The 24,781-nt window shown below is 44.5% G+C and overlaps 1 protein-coding gene across 4 annotated transcripts in view; it reads right to left on the bottom strand.

The window, feature by feature from the left end:
* The window catches only part of LOC139385598 (E3 ubiquitin-protein ligase TRIP12-like), a 45,522-nt gene that overhangs the window by 6,389 nt on the left and 14,352 nt on the right, over positions 1-24,781 (bottom strand). For 2 of the 4 annotated variants that reach the window (XM_071130798.1, XM_071130799.1), the window contains 28 exons: positions 23,301-23,406; positions 21,222-21,364; positions 20,769-20,852; positions 20,548-20,643; positions 19,766-19,917; positions 19,637-19,672; positions 19,323-19,418; positions 18,986-19,078; positions 15,474-15,635; positions 15,102-15,170; positions 14,833-14,998; positions 14,508-14,625; positions 14,190-14,346; positions 13,811-13,964; positions 13,181-13,409; positions 12,950-13,068; positions 12,385-12,589; positions 12,165-12,265; positions 9,867-10,041; positions 9,109-9,250; positions 8,683-8,874; positions 6,089-6,240; positions 5,733-5,890; positions 5,426-5,499; positions 5,114-5,313; positions 4,014-4,141; positions 2,238-2,389; positions 1,663-1,805 (listed from right to left, as the gene is read on the bottom strand). In XM_071130798.1, coding sequence (XP_070986899.1) covers positions 1,663-1,805; positions 2,238-2,389; positions 4,014-4,141; positions 5,114-5,313; positions 5,426-5,499; positions 5,733-5,890; positions 6,089-6,240; positions 8,683-8,874; positions 9,109-9,250; positions 9,867-10,041; positions 12,165-12,265; positions 12,385-12,589; positions 12,950-13,068; positions 13,181-13,409; positions 13,811-13,964; positions 14,190-14,346; positions 14,508-14,625; positions 14,833-14,998; positions 15,102-15,170; positions 15,474-15,635; positions 18,986-19,078; positions 19,323-19,418; positions 19,637-19,672; positions 19,766-19,917; positions 20,548-20,643; positions 20,769-20,852; positions 21,222-21,364; positions 23,301-23,406 — 3,802 coding nt within the window. The remainder of the gene's footprint in view (positions 1-1,662; positions 1,806-2,237; positions 2,390-4,013; positions 4,142-5,113; positions 5,314-5,425; positions 5,500-5,732; positions 5,891-6,088; positions 6,241-8,682; positions 8,875-9,108; positions 9,251-9,866; positions 10,042-12,164; positions 12,266-12,384; positions 12,590-12,949; positions 13,069-13,180; positions 13,410-13,810; positions 13,965-14,189; positions 14,347-14,507; positions 14,626-14,832; positions 14,999-15,101; positions 15,171-15,473; positions 15,636-18,985; positions 19,079-19,322; positions 19,419-19,636; positions 19,673-19,765; positions 19,918-20,547; positions 20,644-20,768; positions 20,853-21,221; positions 21,365-23,300; positions 23,407-24,781) is intronic. The other 2 variants (XM_071130802.1, XM_071130801.1) reach the window with 2 other exon arrangements.

The following is a 24,781-nucleotide window of genomic DNA, read 5'->3' as shown; positions in this document are numbered from 1 at the left end:
CAATGAAACCTCATTGAAGAGAGGGTGAACTCAAAAACAAAACCTGAATGTTTGTCCTCTGGGTTTCGCCTGCTACATAAGTTCTGTTATGCTCACAGACATGATTCAAACAGTTTTAGAAACTTCAGAGTGTTTTATATCCATATCTACTAACAATATGCATATCTTATCTTCTGGGGATGAGTAGCAGGCAGTTGAAATTGGGCATGCTTTTCATCCAAAATTCCAAATGCTGCCCCCTATCCTAGAGAAGTTAATGCACATGTCGCAAGGATCTGTACACACTTCCTTGAAGATGAAAATGGCCCAGTTCTTCAATGGCCTGCATACTCACCAGACATGTCACCCATTGGGCATGTTTGGTATGCTCTGGAATGATGTGTATGACGGCATGCTCCAAATCCTGACAATATATCCAGCAACTTCGCATAACCATTGAAGAGTGGGACAACATTTCACAATCAGACTGAAATTCTATGTGAAGGAGATGTCGCACTGCATGAGGCAAATGGTCACACCAGATGGTTCTCTGATCCACACAACTACCTTTTTTCTTTAAAGGTATCTGACCAACAGATCTGTAATACCATCATGTGAAATCAATAGATTATGGCCTAATGATATTTTTTTAATTGACTGATTTCCTTATATGAACTGTAACTAAGTAAAAACTTTGAAATTGTTGCATGTTGCATTTATATTTTTAGTCAGTGTAGTACCAGGTCTGATCCTTCTTTGCCTCCAGAACAGCCGGAATTCTGTGGGCCATTCTACAAGGTGTCAGGAAACTTTCCTGGTGCGATGGCATCCCGCAGTTGCTGCAGAATGGAAGGCGGTGCATTCATGCGAACAGCCCGATCCATCTCATCCTAAAGACGCTCTATTGGGTTGAGGCCACTCAAGTAAAGTGAACTTGCTCTCATGTTCCAGGCTGCTTTTCCACTCAATTGTCCAGTGTTGGTGATCGCGTACCCACTGGAGCCAATTCTTGTTTTTAGCTGATTGGAGTGAAACCCGGTGTCTGCTACAATAGCCCATCCGTGACAAGGATTAACAAGGTGTGCACCACTACTGGTCCACTTGTGGCTTGCCTGTTTGCACGATTCTTGCCATTCGCCTTCGACCTCCCGTCCGGTTTTCGCTGAAAGGAAAGCCATTAACTGGACGTTTTTTTGTTCATCGCACCATTCTTGGTAAACCCTAGACACTGTCTTGGGTGAAAAGCCAAGGAGTGCGGGGTTTGAGATATTGGTTCCGGTGCACCTGGCACAGACAATCATACCACACTCACTTAGAATGGGCAAAAAAAGTGACCTAACGTTCAATCAAACAGTAACTGAATGCCTCGATGCCTGCTTTATATAGTTGGCGACGTGACTCCCTGTGTGTAGGCGCGATCCATTTTCATGGAAGAGGTGGTGTACCTAATAAACAGGGCAGTAAGTATATATATATATTCAGTTGCTTATGTGGGGTTAACCTTGGGCCTGGAATAGAAAATTGAAGTCTCAGTTTACTCCCTGAATTGAAATGGAATTGTCCCCAACCTTGGTCTAGACATGCGGTTTGAGGACATTGCATTAGTTAGTGAATACTCTGTCAAATATTCAAGAAACGCTAGGGCAGGTTTTTGTGGGTGTTTATGAGCTGAAAAGTAGTTACCAGGTCTTGCCGAGCTCTGTGAGCCAGGTGGGGATGTTGCCGGTCATGATGACCAGAGGGTCCTGCAGCTGTCGGTTGGCCTTGGCTGTCAGCTTACTGTTGATGAACTCACTGGTGGGGATGATCTCCTTAGAAACAGCATTCTGAAAAAAACAACCTCAGTCTACTGGAACTACAACACAGTGCCCCTTCTCTGATGCAAAGAAACAGGGGGTTAGGTTGTTTGAATGCAAAAAGGACCATTATTTTGGGCAACTGTGTGCACTAAGACAGCTGTCTAGCTAGCAGACAGTTATAGTCATATGGTACATTTACCTTCTACAAGCGCACAAAGACTATAAAGATATCTTTAGCATTATGTTGAACATGACAGACAGTGGGCAGACATACAGGCTTGTGTCACAAATGGCAACATATTCCCTACATGGTGGACTACTTCTGACCAGATCCCTATTGGTCCTGGTCAAAAGTAGTGCATTATAAAAAGGTTATAGGGTGCCTTCTGGGACTCAACCAGTATGTTCAGTTAGTGCCAGTATCTGCGGGCTGGAGAGGGGATAGGACAGGCTACTCACGTCGTACAGGTAGAACCAGTAACTACTAATGGAGTGCAGCACCCTCAGCAACAGGTTGACATCCAGAGACGGGTCGTCGAAGGTGATGCTCTCTGGGGGTTCTGACATGAGGTACATCTCCAACGGGCTGGCCATGCTGGGACACACTCCGTCTGGGAGAGGAGAGAGCAAGTCAGGGTCATAATTTGTGCACACTGTAGCAAAACGTTTTGCAATGGGAAACAAAAACAAGCGTTTCTTATTGGACAAGGGCAGGTAGTCACTTGTTCGTCCTTTTCTTCCGTTTTGTGGCCAATGAATACGACACAGATGTGGTAGCTAAACTAACATGATACAATGTATAGTATGAGATAAGGATTTGAGTGGACAGATTTAGTGTAGGTTAAAGAATGGTCAAATATCCTATGTAGTGCACTACTTTCAAAGTAATAGGGTGTCATTTGAGACTGTAAAAGCCCTTTGGCCAGGGGGTTAGCGCAAAAGCAAAGATTTGGAAAGACATTTGATTAATTGATTAGACAGACCATATCTGTGGGTTTGTGTGAAGAGGTTATCTCAGGTCACTAATTCAGACGGTAAAAAAAATAAGTAAATTCAACAGTCACTAAGCACCGGCCCAGAATTTTGGGCACACCGATGGATAGCAACTGTAGTCCAACACCTCGGACAAGCTCATGTTTAAAACCCTTGGAAGCCATGGAGGGCTATGATTTTTTTTATTTTAACTATGATACATGAAATATAGAGCGTGTTGTAATATTTTTCGAAAGCAAAATTATACTGAGGTTACATTGTTTGCTCGCTAGCAACGTACTAGACCATTCGGAGGAGCAGAAGGGAAATATATATTTTTTGCACCAATCTCCGATAGTGTAACGACACTGATCGGCTACCATATGGGGCCAAAAGTGTTTATTGGGATCTCTTCTTGAAGATAGTGGTTTCCTTATGTTTTGATCGCATACAGACCATTCACCAGTGGTTTAAAGACAATGTTACATATAGGGTTAATATAACTGGTTCTCCAAATGCATGTTAGCTAAGTTGGCTATATTCAAAGAAAATAATGCTCATCTGCTGTTGGCATTAGCCAACAATTGAGAGCACTTGGCAGAACAAGTAAGAAAGCTCAGGAAAAACATTGCCACATTTATCCTCTTATTTTTGTTGCCACAAAACGACCTCCATATTTCCATGGGTTACCTTCAGATGAGTCCCATGATACTCGTGGGGGTCGTAGAGCAAAACAGAGAACATCCTCGTGAGTCATCTTTCCACTACAGACGTTTTCATGAGAAGACCAATTTTCTGGTTGGAAAAGCACCGCTATAACTCAGCCAACTTCCATCGCAGATGCGGAAGGACGACATGGGCAGATAAGGTGGATTTAGACGCAGCCCCCCCCCCCAAAAAAAAACATCTCTAGCTTAAACTGACATTTCGATGGGGATTCTTAATTGTTTAATTTTTTTTTACTTAGATTGACGCACGGGTTCGGAAATAGACTTAAGGATTAAAAACAGTTTGAGGGGTTTTCTCTTGTGGTTTGAAAGATTAATTGGGCTTCGTGAAAATGTTGACCGAGGCAAGGCTTAGCGAAGGGTCTGTTAACTTGTTTCAAACAGAAGAAGCAGGTCAGCTCACTCCCTCCCCACTGTAAGGAGTACATTAGAGTTGCACTATGAAATAAACCAGCAGAACTTGTCTCTCAGTCTCCAGGCCAGTAGACAACACAGACACCCACCTAGGCCCAGAGGTGGTGGTAGTGGTTCCTACCGTGCCACAGCTCGTCCTGTTTCTTGGCATTGCGGGGCGAGGTCTTGGTGGGGGCAGTCTGTGCCCGGCCCCTCTTCCCTCCCACCACATCCTTAGTGCCATCCTCATCCTCCCTCACTGGCTTATACCTAATGGGATAGAGAGTCTCTACGTAAAGCATATCGTGGAACATGACTACACTGCCATGTCAGTTGCATTTGATCACTAACTCAGCCACCTATTAGACATGTGTGTTTGTGTGTGAGACATCTCAACCCTAACAGCCACCCACTACAAGCATCAGTCAGATATGTTCAGGGCCAAATGCAGGTAGATTTAGGTATTGGCGGGCAAGAACGTCTATTTCACCCGCCACAATTGTCAATTTGCAGGGCTCTAGTGTGAGCATTACATTTGCGACTTAAAATAAACAATTGCACATGTGCTTATACTTAGAAAAATGCTGTAGTAGCCGTTTACAAAGTATTTCTGCTGTTGTTTCATAGCCGTTTATTGCACAAATAAAAACGGATCCTATATCCCACCTCAAGCAGCAACACTGCCTGGCAGGGGAGCTAAGCTCACTGAGTGAAGTGATGATAGATACATTTTTGGAGGCACTGGGCACAGGCAAAATATTGTCTAATATACTCTATTTACATAGTTTTTTTCACAAGTTCAGTTGTTTTCAACGTTAGTTTGAGTCTGCTGCGTCAACTGAGAGCGAAGAGAAGCCTTAAGATGCCAAATTTTAGACATGTGACTGGACTCGGGTGGCCCCGTTACTATGATAACCATGTGCCCTTAAAGAGGCAGCATAACATTTTGTGTCTGATCATTTTAATTAAAAGAGAGGTAAAAAAAAAAAATGAAATTGAGCAACACACTACAATACTTCTTTCTAATACATTTCATGTTTTAGAAACATGGTCATCTGTTTTATGTAATTACAGCAAAAAGATATTTGGGCTGATAAAACAAATCTGAGGGGCAGGTAGATTTTCACATCTACCTGCCACAGTGGCTGGTGGACAAAAACACAATTTTAGGCTATGGTTGGGTTCGTTAATCAGTCCAGCCTATAGACTGGTGTGTGTGGACAGCCAGCGTAAAGGAATTACCATATGGTGTGGGTTTTGGTCCAGATGCCGGCCCGTCCGAGCGGGTTGGCCTCGTCATCTGTTGACTCCCTCTCCTCCTCTGCCTGCAGGCTGAACTGCCGCACCGCCTGGTAAACCGTCATGTTGTAGGGCAGCAGGTGGTCGCCGATGTAGAACTGCAGCCGGTGGCGCACGCTGCCTGAGTTCAGGAACTGGGCCGCCTGGACAGAGATAGACGGTCAAGTTAGGGTGGAAGGTAACATCGTTATTGGTGGGGGAAAGAGGTATTATCCAATATGGAGAGTATTTTGCAAGGACAATGTAGCTACGTACCAGAGATTCATCAATTTCATCGTCTGAACCATCATCGTCACTGTCCTCATCCTCCTCTCTTATTCGTCCGTAACCTGTAGAGACAAAAGTCCCATTGAGCACGTCAGCATGTTAACCATAAATGTCAGTAATACAAGGAGACATTCTATTCTGCCAGAAGTGAAGGACAGAAATACTCTGGGAAGGAACTTGAGAAAGCAGCCCCGTTGGATGAAGATCATTTGTGGGTGACCTATGTTCCTCACAGAGTGAAAGGGCTTAAGTCAAGTCAGTAACTCAATGCAAAGAGACAGTTCCCAGTGCTCACCTCGGACCACCAGGTAGCGTTCAATGGCCTGTACCAAAGCCAGGGGGTCAATTTTCACCGGGCCCCCCTTCCACTGCTTCACATTGGTGCAGTCCGGGTGCCTCTGCAGCTGACACTTGAGTTGGTGTGTGTTAAAGAACTTCAGAGCCTGAGAACCTCTGAAGAACACGCATGTCAACAGACAAGATCACAATGATACAAAAGAGGTAAATACGGGCAAGTCCCCTTCCTTGACCTAAACCCATATAGACTTCAATAGGGAATCACACATTAAGTAAACACACATTAGTGAATGGCTGACAAAAATAGGGTTTGTGGAACAAAAGGAAGGGATGGAACTTGGTAACTGAACTAACCTGCTCCCGTTGCCGTTGCCACTGGGGAAGTCGTGCACCTTGACAGGGAACTGCTCCATCTGGCTTAGGCAGTTGTTCATCTTGCGCACCAGTGACAGCAGGGGCCCGTTCTCAGACGGCTCCAGGCGGCCTGCCGGCTCCATCCCCGGGGTCTGGACAGGCATGCACGGGAGGGACACACTTCAAACAAACTGCAAAGACTTGTCGTATTAAAACAGGGCACACCGTAGAAACATTTTTGAAACAGAAAAATGTTTTTTTTAAAGCATTTATTTCTGGGATAAGGTAGTTCCTCCCTTTGTCAGTTTTATTCCATTTGTTTCCTACTGAGTACAACCAGGGTTGAATATTGCCGTTGTAAAAAAAAAAAGACAAAGCATGGTTTATCAATCAATTGTCATACAGTGCAAGGAGCTATAAAAAAGTTGAGCTGAAAATGATGAAGCTTTTTGTCCGTATGGAAAATGTCTGCAATTCCCTAAAATGCTGTGCACAAATGTGTTTACATTCCTGTTACTGAGCATTTTTCCTTCGCCAAGATAATCCATCCACCTGACAGCTATGGCATTAATCTTTCAAGGAGCTGATTTAACAGCATGATCATTACACAGGTGCACCTTGAACTGGGGACAGTAGAAGTCCATTCAAATGTGTAGTTGTCACAACACCATGCCACAGATGTCTCAAGTTGAGGGAGTGTGCAATTGGCATGCTGACTGCAGGGATATCCACCAGAGCTGTTACTAGAAGTTTGAACAGTCATTTCTCTACCATAAGCCGCCTCCGTGGTTTTAGAGAATTTAACAGCATATCCAACCGGCCTCACACCCACAGACGACGTGTATGGTGTTGTGTGGGTGAGCTGTTTGCTGACGTCAACGTTGAGAACAGAGGTTATGGTATGGGCAGGCATAAGCTACAGACAAACAATTTCATTTTATGAATGGCAGTTTCAATGCACAGAGATATCATGACGAGATCCTGAGGCCCACTGTCGTGTCATTCATCCGCCGCCAACTCATGTTTCCACATAACACACAGCCCCATGTCGCAAGGATCTGTACACAATTACTGGAAGCTGAAAATGTCCCAGTTCTTTAAAATGACCTGCATACTCACTAGACATGTCACCCATTGAGCATGTTTGGGATGCTATCGATCGATGTGTACAACGTGTTACAGTTCACACCAATATCCAGAGGGACAACATTACACAGCCCACAATCAACAGCCTGATCAACTTCATGCGAAGAATGTGTCACGCTGCATGAGGATACACGTCTAATTTTATTAATATTTTTCTTATTTTTAAAGTACCAACTCTATTCCCAGTCATGTGAAATCCATAGATTAGGGCCTAATGCGTTTTTTTTTTCCAATTGAATGATTTCCTTAAATGAACTGTAACGAAGTAAAATCTTTGAAATTGTGGCATGTTGCATTTATATTTTTGCTCAGTATAAATAAAAAAAGGAGCATACATTTCAGCCTTATGCCTTCAGTGCTGTACAAACAAATGAGGATACTTATTTAAAACACCTGCTGTGTGTAACAGGAGCAAGCAGCTATAGTTCATCAGATACGGGCAAATTGGGAGTTAAATGTATATTAACAGGGAATATGTAGAAGAACATTAAACTGACAATTCAAATGTCTTTTTTTCAATTATATGTGACAACAGTCTAGGCCAGTGTTTCCCAACTTCCATTGTGTTGTAGCCCAGGACAAAAACACCCGATTCAACTTGTCAACTTATCACCAAGGCCTCAATGAGCTGAATCAGGTGTTTTTGCCCAGGGCTACAACAAAAATGTGTGCTGTTGCGGATACTTGAGGACCGGAGTTGGGAAACACTGGTCTGAACTTCATAATGTAGGGCTCCCGAGTGGCGCAGCAGTCTAAAGCACTGCATCTCGGTGCTAGAGGCGTCACTACAGACCCTGGTTCGATTCCAGGCTGAATAACAACCGGCCGTGATTGGGTGTCCCATAGGGCGGCGCACAATTGACCAAGCATCATCCGGGTTTGGCTGTCAACTGATTTGACTAGTTAAATAAAAAAGGTTTAAATTTTTTAATAAAAATAATACATTATGTAAGCAATAGATATAGATGCAATACTCTAGTAGGCCACAAAACTTGAGGATGGGGCTCAGTTGAGTGAGTACCTTTTGAACTGTAGGAGAAAAATATACATATACAGACCAGCTGCCATTCATTCTAGCCTGAGTGCAAACCCTCATACTGGCTTTATACTGTATTTAGAGCCATGAGATGTATAGCCAATAACTAGGGCCTTGAGTTTATCCTGGTCAGGTCAATCTGAAGTGGTCAGGGAAAAACTTGGATGCCCTACTAGCGCAACATGGCCCATTTGTTTGTGTGACAGCCTTCCTAGACAGATGTTTTTTTTATTTTTTAAATGCCCTCAGCTCCAGTCTCTGCCAAAATGGCCTATTAGACTGGAGTTGGCTACATTCAGTCACTGGATACTGAGAAAGGATGAACGTCTTCATCGGGCGAAAGACAAACTTCTGATAATAGAAACAGAATCTCATTATAGTTCTGTGCTTCAGACCAGCCGAACAGCCTTACCGGGCAGCCGTAGAAGACGTGCAGGAACCTCTTGAGGCGGACGTCACGGCTGACCAGGTCACGGTCACTGCTGGAGGTCAGGTAGAGCAGCAGCTGCTTGACCAGGCCGCTGTGCTGGATCTCGAACGACGACACGTCCGACTCCGACACGATGCTGCAGATCTCCACGAGGCACTCCACGCCACCGTCCATCTGGTGGGGGATTGGGGGCGTGACAGCCCAAGTCACTCACCATCATACCTTAATGACCTTGTCTTTAGCTAGCAATGTAGATAGTACCCTGTACCGTCAAAACAGCAAAGCAAAACAGCTGTTCTCAAGTTAGTATTAGCAAACAGGGTTTCCAAAGCAGTCTCCAAGCAGTCTCTCATTTACTTTCATCGAGTGCAATACTACAACGTGGGTGAGTGTTGGGAAGTACAGTACCTGTAGGCTGAGCTGTTGCGTGGCGGTGCAGAGTCTCTGGAGTACATTTAGTGCGGGGTTGCTGCCATCAATGTTTTCATTGTTGAAGTAGCGTGCCACAAACTTACAGGCCTGCTCCTTGATCCAAGCCTTGATCTTGTCCCTGTAAGGGGATGACCATCTTCATCACCACTACTACTACTACTACTACTGGCTGTCTTGTTTTCTCAATTCCCAACTCTCAACTCCCACAAAGCCCATTGGAGGAGGTTGTACAAGGGGAGAGACCTTGGAACCAGGAGGAATCTAAGATTTGACAGCTTGGGTGCAATCGGTTTGACTAAACCAGGGGTGTCAAACAGAGCCCAAGGGCCAAATCCGCGAGCCCATTCAATTTTAAGTGCTGCCCTCAGGACCGCCAAACGAGGGGCACATTTTTTGGGATTAAACTCGTGTCGCGTGACAGTCTGTACTGGATGACACCTTCCCCCAAATCATTCAATGTTCTTGAACAGACTGAGGTACGTTTGCACCGTGTGGTGGGGTGTGGCATGAAGCAATGAGTGAAATATTTAAAGGGTAACGGTGCATTTTGAATGCTCATATTTACAACCAAACCTCTCCATGTTTTCCAACTGATCTTCAGGAACAGCACCGTTGCACACCAATTTTCATACTGAACACAGCCCTAGCTACATTTTCTGAGCGAGCCAATGGTAATCTCCACCACTACTACCAACACGGCGATAAAATCATCATCACCACGGTTTCCGTCGTACCTGTTGTTGGAGACCGAGTCCTTGGGAAGGGCGCGTGCCAGGCCACTCACACTGGCCGTGCGAGAGGGCTCAGAGTTTGTGCTGTTGGTCTGGGCGCCCAGCTTGCCCCAGGTCTTGGGGTTCAGACTGGCCAAGAAGGAGGATTTGGGGGACTGAGTAGTGGTAGGACTCTTGGCTGTAGGAACAGTAGAATGGTTAGTCACAGGATGAAACATGACAAAGTGGGTCTCAAATGATACCCTATACTTCAGTGTTTTCCAAACTCAGTCCAGGGACCCCAAAAGGGGTGCACATTTTGTTTTTTGCCCAAGCACTAGACAGCTGATTAAAATAATCAAAGCTTGATGATTGGTAGATTTGAATCAGCTGTGTAGTGCTAGGGCAAACACCTAAACATGCACCCCTTGGGAAACTCTTATATTTGTTTGAAACAGACACCAGATATTAAAGAATGAAGTCATGCTGTATGTATTTATTTATTTATGTCAAGAAATCATAAGGATCAGTTTGCATTCTGCATAAATGTCCCAAATATACCAGGACTCCAGGCACAAAGAGGCATGTAGACCAATGATGCCACAAATGAGAACCAATTTTGAAGCGTTGACTCGTCATGGTTTTACACAAACAAACAGTCAAAAGGTTGTGACACCTACTCATTCCAGAGTTTCTTTAAAAATATATATATACTCTGCATTGTACAATAATAGTGATGAAATTAAAACTATGAACTAACACATATGGAATCATGTAGTAACCAAAAAGGGGAAAAAAGCGTTGAACAAATAAAAATATATTAGAGATTCTTCAAAGTAGACACCCTTCGCCTTGACAGCTTTGCACACTCCCGGCATTATCTCAACCAGCTTCATGAGGTAGTCGCCTGGAATACATTTCAATTAACAGGTATACCTTGTTGAGTTAATGTGTGGAATTTATTTCCTTCTTAATGCATTTGAGCCAATCAGTTGTGTTGTGATAAGGTAGGGTTGGGTATAGAGGATAGCCCTATTTGGTAAAAGACCAAGTCCATATTATGACAAGAGCAGCTCAAATAAGCAAAGAGAAACGATAGTCCATTACTTTAAGACATGAAGGTCAGTCAATGCGGAAAATATCAAGAACTTTTAACGTTTCTTCAAGTGCAGTCGCAAAAACCATCAAGCGCTACGATGAAACTGGCTCTCAAGAGAACCGCCACAGGAAAGGAAGACCCAGAGTTACCTCTGCTGCAGAGGATAAGTTCAATACAGTTACCAGCCTCAGAAATCGCAGCTCAAATAAATGCATCACAGAGCTCAATTAACAGACACATCTCAACATCAACTGTTCAGAGGAGACTGTGTGAAACAGGCCTTCATGGTCAAACAAACCACCACTAAAGTACACCAATAAGAAGACGTGCTGGGCCAAGAAACACGAGCAATGGACATTAGACCGGTGGAAATCTGGTCTTTGGTCTGATGAGTCCAAATTGGAGATTTCTGGTTCCAACTACTGTGTCTTTGTGACGCGGTGTGGGTGAACAGACGATATCTGCATTTGTGGTTCCCACCGTGAAGCATGGAGGTGGTGTGGTGGTGCTTTGCTGGTACGCCGTCTGATTTATTTTGAATTCAAGGCACACTTAACCAGCATGGCTACCACAGCATTCTGCAGCGACACGCCATCCCATCTGGTTTGAGCTTAGTGGGACTATCATTTGATGTTCAACAGGACAATGACCCAACAAACTTCCAATCTGTGTAAGGGCTATTTGACCAAGAAGAGTGATGGAGTGCTGCAGCAGATGACCCGACCTCATCCCAAACCATCTCAATTGGGTTGAGTTGGACCACAGATGGATGGAAAAGCAGCCAACAAGTGCTCAGCATATGTGGGAACTCCAAGACTGTTGGAAAAGCTAGGTTAAGGTGAAATTACAGGTTAAGCTGGTTGAGACAATGCCAAGAGTGTGCAAAGATGTCATCAAGGCAAAGGGTGGCAACTTTGAAGAATCACAAATATATTTTGATTTAACACTTTTTTGGTTACTACATGATTCCATGTGTTATTTCATAGTTTTGATGTCGACTACTTTTATACAATGTAGAATAGCCTAAATAAAGAAATCCTTGAATGAGTAGATGTCCCCAAACTTTTGACTTGTACTGTACGTATGCATACATGCATGTATACACACACAGGAATTTCACCTTTACTACTACAAATGTATCATTGACATTTAGCACTATTTGTATCACCTGTGAGAACCATGTGCATCCAGGCTTAGAGACTGATTGTTATTGGAACTATTACCCTGATTGTCTACTTTGTCGTCGTCCCTGGGAGGAGAGTACTTGGGCCTTCTGGGCCCTCTCTTAGGCAGACGTTTTCTCTTCAGCACATCACTTAACCGCCTAGGAGAGAGGGAGAGATTAATGTTGTTCTATGGAGGAGTGTGTGAGTGTCCTTGCGTGTGGTATCTGACCTATCATACATGCACATTCGCATGTATTTAGTATTTGTGTTCTCTCACCCCTGTGGGCTGAGGTCCAGTGAGTCATCCATGCTGTGCTGGAAGCTAGGTGAGCCCAGGTCTGGGGTGGCGGTGGTGGCCGCCGTAGTGTTTGCAGTGCTGATGGTGGTGGTACACAGGCTAGCCGTGCCGCTGGTGCACGCCTTCGGGGGACTAGTGAGGAAGGCCTCCGACTCAGCCAGGTTCTTCACCTGGTGCATCACACCTGGCAGGGGAGGAGGGCAGAGGTGAGGGCTGATGGAATACAGCGAAATTCCTCTTTTCCCAATTCTCTGATATTAAAGAGGTTGGTGTGAGAAATTGTGATTCAATAAATCAGGCATTTAACTAGATAAACAGCGTTCTGTGGTCCACGACATAAGTGCACTGTGGTGTGACATCCCAATTTTGTGACCTCAGTGTTGACTTCGCTAAAAATACATTGAAGCTCAAATAGCAGTGGAGGACCAATCATAACAGGTCCTCTGAACAGCAGCTCCTGGTGCTAGAAAAGAGCTGTGTGTTAAGGATCATTACGGGTCAGCTCCTCTAGGGAGGAGACACCGGCTCAGGCAAGATTTATCACCTTCTCTTCTGAAGAAGACACTGAATACGTCGGGCAGCTTCTGCATGAGGATCTCAGCCATCTGCAGAGAGCCCACTACAATTTTCAGGTCCTGGCTGGACAGCATGGAGGCAATGTGACTGGGAGAAGGAAACAGACAAACACTGAGGTTCAGGTGTGATGTGAAGACGCATGTCGTACTGACTATTTATTTTTGTCAATGGAGACAGCAATCGTGACTCAAAAGTTCACCTGGACACCGCGTGGTTCCTCAGCACGTCCTTGAGGAGCTCGGCATCGGCGAAGAAGATGATCCTGAGGATGGCTCGGAGGCACTTATGTCTGACGGCTGGGCCTGCCGACGAGCTGTACACCTCGTACAGCACCCCAAAAAGGGTCTTGATGAAGCACTTGGCCAGCTCAGGGTCTTCCTTCATCAGCTGGGCCCGTGCATCCTCCCGCCTCACCTCCTGGTGACCACCTGGGGGACAGACAGGGGAAGACTCACGTAAGATTTGATAGTTCTTTTGACTCAATAGGAGAAATTGGATTCCATCAGCTAGTGCAGAAGACACAAAGCAGCCTGTTCAATTTCACAAAAGATGCGTTAAGAGCACGTCTGCATTGGGAAAAAGGTAGTCTGCCCTCAATGGGATTAACTGGTTCAAAGGCTCAATAAAAATACCAATAAGTTGGGGCACTGACCCCTTTCTCCACTGGGTCGGTCTATAGCGATCTATAAAATGTATATTTTCCAGTGAATAGAGCTAGTCTCAGAACCCAATCAGGGCATCATACAATAGCAACTGACATGAAACGCATACAACTGACACCAGTTTGGGGATAGTCTATGACTAGAGGTAATGATGGTCTCTCTCTCACCAGTAGTGGGGTTGGCTAAGGGGTTGGGTTTCCTCTGGATACCCCGTGCTGTGCCAGTGTCCTCGTTGATCTGCTGCATAGAGTTGAAGTCGATAGTGTAGACGCGGCCCAGGGTGGACAGGCTGATCTCGTCCTCTCCGTTCTGGTGGGCCGTCTGGAGGGGAAGAGAGAACCAGACACCCCCAGACGTTAGTGTAACACTGGGCTGCACAGGGGATTCACACAGCTCACAACATATCAAGACGGAAACAGTCTACTTCCTTAGTATAGGTAGGGCATAGTTTTTTCTGACTACCTGACCTGAAGAGGACAAACTCTGGGCCCCAAGTCTGGAAGGAAATTCCCTAAAATGGAGCGGAGCAGCATGTCTGTTCTTTACCTCAATGATGCGGCTGTCGATGCGGTTGTAGGGGTGCCACAGGCCCCGGTCGTCCCTCCACTGCCAAATGGCCGCCTCTGTGGCCTGGGCACTGCCCTTCTTCAGCATGAGATCCACAGCAAAGATGCCTTCTCTGGGCAGGCAGGGCATCAGCTCGCTGGTGGAAGGGGAACAACAAACAGTTAGCAAAGTGCATCAAGGAAATTCGCAAACAAGCCATCTGTGACGGGTGCATGGAGGCCGCCATTTTTATGCACATCCACCATTAGGGTAGAAAAGGTTGTTGTAACGTTGAGAGCAGCAGAGGGGGTTCCTTACCAGATGAGTGAGGTGAGTTCATAGAGCTCCTGGGGGCTCCGGGGCACCAGGTCAATCTGCTCCTGGCAGCTACCGTTGGCCGCTCCGCACAGAAGGAAGCGCAGAGTCTCTGCAATATCTGAACAAAGACAACGTGCTTAGTTTGTCCTCTTTCCACAGGCTATTGGCTTGATACAGTCAAGGACTTTGGCCTTGGAGGCATTTAGACTGTCATTATATAGTTAACTTGCCCAAGATTTTGTAAGCTGCATTTTTAGGCTTCATTCATGTGAGCAGTGTAAATGCGTACCAATAGAAAGTGTGTTTGTCTGCATGAGCCACTTACTCTGCTTCATGAGCTGCACGGCCAGACAGGGGCAGTTGGAGCACATGAGGGAGAACATACGCACCACCATGATGAACATGCCCGAGCTGAGCACGGGCGGGGTGACCACCAGCAGCTGCTGGATGTTGGTCAGCAGGTCCCGCGAGGCCACCTGCTGTAGCAGGTTCTGTGGACAGCGGTCACACAGAGGTCAGTCATAATGAGTCTGTTCAGGAGGGTGAGAGATGTTAGAGCCATAGAAACGTGTTGAGTAGAACCGCCTCACTCACCTCCTCGTGTTGAAAGTTGTCCACCAGCCTGGCAAAACAGAGACAAGTGCTTTCAACGGATTTCTTATCCTGTACGGGGGGGGGAAGAGAGAAATAACCACATTAGACACGTCTTCACAGGGAACATACCACAGACAACACCAGTGGTGGAAAAGTCCCAAATGTACATGCTTGAGTAAAAGATACCTTGACTCAAGTAAAAGTGGAAGTCACAAAGTAAAATACTACTTGAGGAAAAGGTTTGAAATATAGTTAAGTATCAAACATTTAAAAAAAAATTGATTTCCTTATATTATGCAAACCAGACAGCATAATTTGCTTGTTTCTTTAATTAACAGATAGCCAGCATGTAAAAGGTGAATGTATGTGTACCTGGTGTGTGAGTCTCTGGGTCAGCAGTGGCAGAGAGTCAGAGACAAAGTGGAACTCATCAGGGGTGATGCTCTGGCAGCAGTTGGCTGCAATGGCCAGGGCATTCCTCTGGGCGTTGATGCTGAAGAACTCCAGGTACAGCAGACAGTCGGCTAGACCACCCTGCACGACACAGGAAACACATTTAAAACGAAACAGTTAAACAAGAATTAGGGATAACTGGCACATACAGTGGGGCAAAAAAGTATTTAGTCAGCCACCAATTGTGCAAGTTCTCCCAATTAAAAAGATGAGGCCTGTAATTTTCATCATAGGTACACTTCAACTATGACAGACAAAATGAAAAAAAAAAAAAAAAATCCAGAAAATCACATTGTAGGATTTTTAATGATTATATTTGCAAATTATGGTGGAAAATAAGTATTTGGTCAATAACAAAAGTTTCTCAATCCTTTGTTATATACCCTTTGTTGGCAATAACAGAGGTCAAACGTTTTCTGTAAGTCTTCACAAGGTTTTCACACACTGTTGCTGGTATTTTGGCCCATTCCTCCATGCTGATCTCCTCTAGAGCAGTGATGTTTTGGGGCTGTTGCTGGGCAACACGGACTTTCAACTCCCTCCAAAGATTTTCTATGGGGTTGAGATCTGGAGACTGGCTAGGCCACTCCAGGACCTTGAAATGCTTCTTACGAAGCCACTCCTTCGTTGCTCGGGCGGTGTGTTTGGGATCATTGTCATGCTGCAAGACCTAGCCACGTTTCATCTTCAATGCCCTTGCTGATGGAAGGAGGTTTTCACTCAATCTCACGATACATGGCCCCATTCATTCTTTCCTTTACACGGATCAGTCGTCCTGGTCCCTTTGCAGAAAAACAGCCCCAAAGCATGATGTTTCCACCCCTATGATCATTAAATGTGTGAATTCAAAATGGCTTTTCAACCCCATTTCATTTATTAAAGTGATACCGTTATTCTGTATTGCACAACTATCATATAGCAACCATTTATTAACTCTGACCATGAAATTGTTGAATTCAAAAACGGCTTCCGTTCATCTCATCGGTTTTGCACAGGTGTTATACTAGACATCAGGCCAATGACGGCATTTTTAATATCGTCCGATTCCAATATGCTTAATGCTATATCGTGCATCCCTATTATTTTGCAATGGGATTTTTTTAAAACTCCCATAAGGTGGCCTACAATTGGCGACGTCCGTGTTAAGCATGGTTTGGCCGGGGGGGGGGGGGGGGACCGTCATTGTAAATAATTTGTTCTTAACTTTTCTAGGGTAGATGGCAGTATTCTGAATTTTGGATGAAAAGCATGCCCAAATTAAACGGCCTGCTACTCGTGCCCAGAAGATATGATATGCATATAACTGGTAGATCTGGATAGAAAACACTCTAAAGTTTCCAAAACTGTTAACATAGTGTCTGTGAGTATAACAGAACTGATTTAGCAGGCGAAAACCTGAGAAAAATCCATTCAGGAAGTCGTTTTTTGTTGGTTTTGTAGTTTTCTATTCAATGCCATTACAGTACCCATTGACTTAGGACTCAATTTACAGCTCCTATGCTTCCACTAGATGTCAACAGTCTTTAGAAATTGTTTCAGACTTGTATTCTGATAAATGAGGGAGTAAGACCAGTCTGAATGCGTGGACCCTGACGTGTCACAGAGCTTTTTCATACGCAATCCTGAGAGAGTGCATTTCTTGTTTACCTTTTATATTGACGACGTTATTGTCCGGTTGAAATATTACAGATCATTTAGGCTAAAAACAACCTGAGGATTGAATATAAACATCATTTGACATGTTTCTATGAACTTCACGGATACAATTTGGATTTTTTTGTCTGCCTGTTTTGACTGCGTTTGAGCCTGTGAATTACTGAAGAAACCGCGAACAAAACGGATGTTTTTGGATATAATGAGACTTTATCGAACAAAAGGAACATTTATTGAGTAAATGAATATCTTCTGAGTGCAACCATATGAAGATCAAAGGGATTAATTTTCACTATTTCTGAGTTTTGTAACTCTTCTGCTTGGCTGGTTACTGTTTGTAATGATTTGTCTACTGGGCTATGTTCTCAAATAATCCTAAGGTATGCTTTCGCCATAAAGCATTTTTAAAAATCTGACACCGTGGTTGGATTCACAAGAAGTTCATCTTTAAACTAATGTAAAATGTGTTTTGTTTTCTGAATTTTTATAATGTGTATTTCTGTATTTGGCGCTCTGCAATCTCACTGGATGTTGGCCAGGTGGAGCGTCCCACATACCCTAGAAAGGTTAACTATGTTAACTTGTTGAATCTAAGGGTCTTTTTATTTTATTTTTTTGAAATAACATTCCCAAAGTAAACGGGCTATTTTTCAGGACCAGAAAATAGAATATGCATATAATTGACAGCTTAGGATAGAAAGCACTAAAGTTTCCAAAACTGTAAAGATACTCAGACTATAACAGAACTGATATTGCAGGCAAAATAATGAGAAAAATCCTATCAGAAATGCAGCGGTTTCTAAATAAGAGTCGCTTCCTATGCTTCCCTTTTCAGCAGTGAATGGGATATCAACGAGATTCCTTTTTCTATGGCTTCCTTAATGTGTCTAGTATCACAAGACATAGTTTCAGGCTTTATTTTGAAAAATGAGCCTGAGCGACAACATTGCGTCAGTGTCCACCTGATGGCTCTTTGTGCATTTCTCGCGCAAAAGACAGAGGTAGCCATTTTTCCACCCGGTCTTACTGAAAAAAGCTCTGTCCCGGTTGATATATTATCAAATAGAGATTTGATTATAAACAACGTTTGCCATGTTTCTGTCGATATTATGGAGCTAATTTTGAATATTTTTCGGCGTTGTCGTGACCGCAATTTCCGGTTGTTTTCTCAGCCAAACATGAAGAACTAACGGAGCTATTTTTGGCTACAAAAATGATTTTTCAAGAAAAAAGGAACATTTGCTATCTAACTGGGAGTCTTGTGAGTGAAAACATCCGAAGCTCAAAGGTAAACGATTTAATTTGATTGCTTTTCTGATTTGTGACAAGATTGCCTGCTGCTAGCTAGGCATAATGCTATGCTAGGCTATCAATAAACTTACACAAATGCTTGTCTTGCTTTGGCTGTAAAGCATATTTTCAAAATCTCAGATGACAGGGTGATTAACAAAAGGCTAAGCTGTGTTTGAATATATTTCACTTGTGATTTCATGAATATTAATATTTTCTAGTAAGATTTTTTGTCCGTTGTGCTATGCTACTTAGTGTCAGTTGATGACAATTCTCCCGGATCCGGGATGGGTATTTTTTTTACACCCGTTCATTTTGGCCGGCAACAGTTTTATTTATCAACTATTATTTCCGGCTAATGGTAAACCTGAGACATATCTAACATACAGCCACCACCATCACTTATTTTAAGGGGAGTACATGAGAGCCGGGTAGGGAGCAGAGATGAGAGAGAGAGGCAGAGCTGAGCCAGAGGGAGCAACACTTACAGCCTGCAGGATGGCTTTGCTGTGTCGCCTTGACAACATCTCCAAGGCAGTCAGGGCCTGCTCCGCCACGTCAATGAACTGAATCACCTGAAGCTGCAGACAGAGAGAGCTATTATCATATCCACCACCGTTTTATGACTGCATATGAATGAAGAGGGAACAAGAACATCAGAAAGACAAATGGAAGACAAGAGAACAAGGTATGGGCTAGGAAAACCTGGGTTGCATTCAGTAGGTATTAATTGTTGGGACATGTTTTCAAACGTACTAGGCAGTACTGAAATTTGAATGTGTGTGTTTGGTACCTACTGAACCTGAGCAGAGGGGGTTATCCTACCTTCTCCAGGAAGACGGGGATGGCATCCACGACCACAGCAGAGGACCGAGGCAGCGCCTCCATCATGTAAGTGAGAGCACGGGAGGCGTGGTTCATCTGAGCAGAGGCACGGGGTAAGATACAGATTTCACAAACATAACTCCAAAGGAATCCTTGTTGGCTGGAACCACAGTTAAAACACTGTACTGAGGTACAGTTATTTGCAACAAAATATAACCAGGAGAGAGTGTGGCACCTCGCAATGTAGGCCTAATGTCATGGTGAAAAACAAATATCACTCCCCCCCCCCAAAGATATAAGCTCAGGATACTCACAATGTCAAAGTTATGCTCCATCTGTAACAATGTCATCTGTAAAGAAGAGGGGATTAAGGGACTTAGCAAATCAAGTCACGGTGTAAAATGACTTAAGACTAAAGGCAGACAAAGCATTTTGTGACTCACCAGAGCAGGCACCACGCTCTTCACGGGGAAGCCTCCTAGTGTCTCCTCGTTGCCCATCACTAGCAGCTGGCACATCTCGATAGCGGCCTGGAGCTGCTGGGACTCGTCACCGGTGGCCTGCAGGCCCTGCAGCAGCTGCTGAGCCTTGGAGCCTGGGAGGAGAGGAGGGATAAAGCAGGTCAGAGTAGAGACTAAACAGCAGGGCCAGTATTCACAAGAGTAGGAGTGCTGATATAGGATCAGTTTAGCCCTTAAGATAAAAGCTAAACCCCTCGCCATATAATGAGATTATATGGCGAGGGGGAATCAGACCCTAGATCAGCACTCCTCTGAGAAACATTTTTAATATGGGCCCTGCCAAGAGTGCAGTCAGCACACACTTGGATTAGAGTTGAGTGAATAGCAGGTTAGAAGAATAAAGACAGACATAAGTGAACTCAACATGCCTCCCCTGAGGGAGAATGGAAACATCCTGCTCACTCGGGGCTCCCCGAGTGGCGCTGCAGTTTAAGGCACTGCATCTCAGTGCTAGAAGCTTCACTACAGACCCTGGTTCGATCCCGGGCTGTATCACAACCAGTGTGATCGGGAGTCCCATAGGGCGGTGCACAATTGGCTCAGTGTTGTCCGGGTCAGGGGAGGGTTTGGCCGGGCTAGGCCGTAATTGTATATAAGAATATTCTAAACTGACTTGCCTAGTTAAATAAGTTTTTTTTTAAGAAATAAAAAAGAAGTGGTAATTAAATGGATTCTGGACACAGACAAGATGGTGTAGCACTCACTGGCTCCACTGCCTATAGTTCTGTGAAACAGCTGGGACATGCGGGGTCCCAGGGGCCCAAAGAGGTGTGGGGGTAGACCCCTGGCCTCCAGCAGGGCTGTGGGGAGAAAACAGCTAGGTTAGACAACAACCAAAGATCCCGCAACACCAACAAGGGCTGACAGGGAACTCTTAGACAGGAACATTGGCACCTGTATCTAAGGAAAGCTGTGATCGTCATACCTTGGAGTCTGCCCATTTCAGAGTCATCGGACTCACTCTCACCGGATGTGGTCATCCCTACAGCTCCGGCCACTGAGCTAGAAGCTGGAGAAAATTAAGGGGCAATTAAATCACCATTGTCCTCATCAAAATTACAACAAATGTATCAAACAAAGAGTTCAAGTAAGGATCATACACACCTAGGCAGGCCTAGGAAAACAGTCAACAATCTTTTAGTGTACACACACACCAAGCAGAGGCTACATCAAGCTTTAGCTGGCTCCTATGCGTTTAGAACAAACACATACCAGAAATTTGTGGGATAGTGCAAAGGTTTTTATCCACTAAGGGTCAAGGGGAGAGAATCTCTGCTACCACAAGCAGGTAGTGCTACACCTATAATGGTACACCGAGTTTGTCCTTGACCATGTGAGCTGAGAAGGAAAAACTCTGTGCCCTAGTCGCAGTAGGTACCTGTACCCGAAGCCCCCTGCGGGGCCTCATCGGTGCGGGCAGCCGAGGAGTTGGCCCCATCCTGGTTGTTGTCCGAGTCAGCCATCTTCTCTTGTCGGCGAGCTTCGGCTGCCCCGCGCTTGCCCAGGCCTGAGCCTCGCCGACTGGGGGGGGAGCATAGTGGGACTGAGTGACTACACAAACTAGACCACAAAGCCCACAATCAAGCATGGCAGCACACAACTGACATTCCTGGTCATAAGGTATCACTAACTTACACTTGTGTTTCGCAATGTGAACATCTGTTCACACACACACACACACCTGTGAGCAGACATGTGCAGGTACCGACAAGAAGCGCGTTCATAAAATGAGTGAAAACTATTAGGTCATATTTTAGAAACCAGGAAACACTGGACAGTTAATTGAAAGGAATAATTCAACTAAAACCACTAATTCAGTGTTAAATAAAAACATTTTTTTTTGTCATAATAAGGTTATTAGCAACATGTCGAAATCTGTTGCAGCTCAAATCGACCATAACACACGGCACTCTCACACGGGGGGGGGGGGGGGGGGGGGGGGCTAGGTAGCTGGCTAGCAAATATAGCTACAGATAATAATGACAAACAATATTAGCATGTGAAGTAGCTAGCCAGCTGTAAAATCGACAAACTGCAGGAGTCTACAACCATGTTCAACCTGCAGATCGTCTGAGGGGGGTGCTGACCTTGCTATGGCAACAGCCCATACATGTGGTAAAGAGGTTCATGGAACGCCGGGGCAAGAACAAGGATGAGTACTTGGCAGCCATTAAAAAAAAATATATATATATATATATATATATATCAGATCACTTCTAACGGCCTCACAAATGTGGTTACTATAATCCGATATGGATATATTTAGTCCTTTTCGGGTTTGGAAAAATGTCTGCTAAATGCTAACTCCTATTTGTATAAGCTGGTAGCATAGCTAGCCTTAGAGATTGGTAGGTGATGTTTTGAGTGTGATGCAGTTGATTGGTGATGTTAACATGTATTGGGGTTGACATCCACTCAATTATTATACTCGGATGTTACCCGCAACATTGTGTGAAATACACAAATAGCCTAAAAGTAGGCACAATAAGGGATTCTGAATCTTTCCCCCATGGGGGAGTTTCCATTGTTTTGGTCAAGTTCCATAGATCTATTTACAGAATCTCTGCTTTCCCACAGACATAGCCCAGGGCAAGAAGGGAGGAGAAACGTTCATTGCAGATTTTTTCAACCCTTATTTTTAACAGGTAAGTTGACTGAGAACACATTCTCATTTACAGCAATGACCTGGGGAACAGTAACAAGGGAGAGGAATGAGCCAGTTGGAAGCTGGGGATGATTAAGTGGCCATGGAATTTATCCAGGACACAGGGGTTAACACCCTTAAGATAAGTGCCACGGGATCTTTAGTGACCAGAGAGTTAAGAAACCCATTTAACATTCCATCCGAAAGACAGCACCCTATACAGGGCATTGTCCCCAAACCCTGTCCTGCGGCATTGGGAAACTGAGTTGAATCATTTGGTCAACTGTTTAGTTTGAACACATCTAAGCGAAATATATACGTCGTCACGACGACAGACAGATTGATGCCTATACCATCTATTGACTGATTTGGTCATCTGGAGTGCAGGTAATTATTTTAAAAGGCTTATGAAATGTGAGAGTTATTCCCCATCTCCAGTGACAAGAACTTTATGACGATGCTTTACAAGACGATTTCCTGATTCCACACTGTCAACTTAGAAGTTAAATCATGGTGAAAATAGTTATTTTATCAACTCACAGAACATGACATGACACATCCTGTCAATTTGGTTTAGAGTGGATTTTCCCCTTTAAACATGTTATGGCTGACAACACTTTTGAATGCACTGAAAGATCGACTTCTCAGGGACAATTTCATTAGGTATTGCCAAGGAAGCCACCCACTTCCATAAAATATTGGATGTATAGTTTAATACTTTTTGTACACACCGAAATACAGCAGACTACAATTGACTTGGGGCTTTAGACTGGAGAAGTTGAGAGATGACCGAGCAGTGTGAGGCTGTAGTACCTGGTGCTGGCGCAGGAGCCCGTGGTCTTCTGGCGTGTGCTCCGCCGAAAGCTGGGGAGCTCTGCTGGAGGAGACTCGCTGCGCTTCTTAGTGGACTTCCTCAAACCTAATGAGACACGAGGAGTCAATGAGTAAACAGTCAAGGCAAAAGACAGGAAAAACCACAGTGATAGTAAACCACTAGAAATGTGTTATATTGTTCTATCATGATAACCAGTTTATCCATTTCCATCACTTATGAGCAATTACAGTGGGGCTAAAAAGTATTTAGTCAGCCACCAATTGTGAAAGTTCTCCCACTTAAAAATATGAGGCATGTAATTTTCATCATAGGTACACTTCAACTATGACAGACAAATTGAGAGAAAATAAATCCAGAAAATCACATTGTAGGATTTTTAATGAATTTATTTGCAAATTATGGTGGAAAATAAGTATTTGGTCACCTACAAACAAGCAAGATTTCTGGCTCTCGCAGACCTGTAACTTCTTTAAGAGGCTCCTCTGTCCTCCACTCGTTACCTGTACTAATGGCACCTGTTTGAACTTGTTATCAGTATAAAAGACACCTGTCCACAACCTCAAACAGTCACACTCCAAACTCCACTATGGCCAAGACCAAAGAGCTGTCAAAGGACACCAGAAACAAAATTGTAGACCTGCACCAGGCTGGGAAGACTGAATCTGCAATAGGTAAGCAGCTTGGTTTGAAGAAATCAACTGTGGGAGCAATTATTAGGAAATGGAAGACATACAAGACCACTGATAATCTCCCTCGATCTGGGGCTCCACGCAAGTTCTCACCCAGTGGGGTCAAAATGGTCACAAGAACGGTGAGCAAAAATCCCAGAACCACACGGGGGGACCTAGTGAATGACCTGCAGAGAGCTGGGACCAAAGTAACAAAGCCTACCATCAGTAACACACTACGCCGCCAGGGACTCAAATCCTGCAGTGCCAGACGAGTCCCCCTGCTTAAGCCAGTACATGTCCAGGCCCGTCTGAAGTTTGCTAGAGAGCATTTGGATGATCCAGAAGAAGACTGGGAGAATTTCATCTGACCATATGACACCAAAACATAACTTTTTGGTAAAAACTCAACTCGTCATGTTTGGAGGACAAATAATGCTGAGTTGCATCCAAAGAACACCATACCTACTGTGAACCATGGGCGTGGAAACATCATGCTTTGGGGCTGTTTTTCTGCAAAGGGACCAGGACGACTGATCCGTGTAAAGGAAAGAATGAATGGGGCCATGTATCGTGAGATTTTGAGTGAAAACCTCCTTCCATCAGCAAGGGCATTGAAGATGAAACGTGGCTGGGTCTTGCAGCATCACAATGATCCCAAACACACCGCCCGGGCAACGAAGGAGTGGCTTCGTAAGAAGCATTTCAATGTCCTGTAGTGGCCTAGCCAGTCTCCAGATCTCAACCCCATAGAAAATCTTTGGAGGGAGTTGAAAGTCTGTGTTGCCCAG

Source organism: Oncorhynchus clarkii, chromosome 27 (assembly GCF_045791955.1).
Source record: "Oncorhynchus clarkii lewisi isolate Uvic-CL-2024 chromosome 27, UVic_Ocla_1.0, whole genome shotgun sequence".
Classification (NCBI taxonomy): domain Eukaryota; kingdom Metazoa; phylum Chordata; class Actinopteri; order Salmoniformes; family Salmonidae; genus Oncorhynchus; species Oncorhynchus clarkii.
This window is presented reverse-complemented; position numbering and strand designations above follow the sequence as displayed.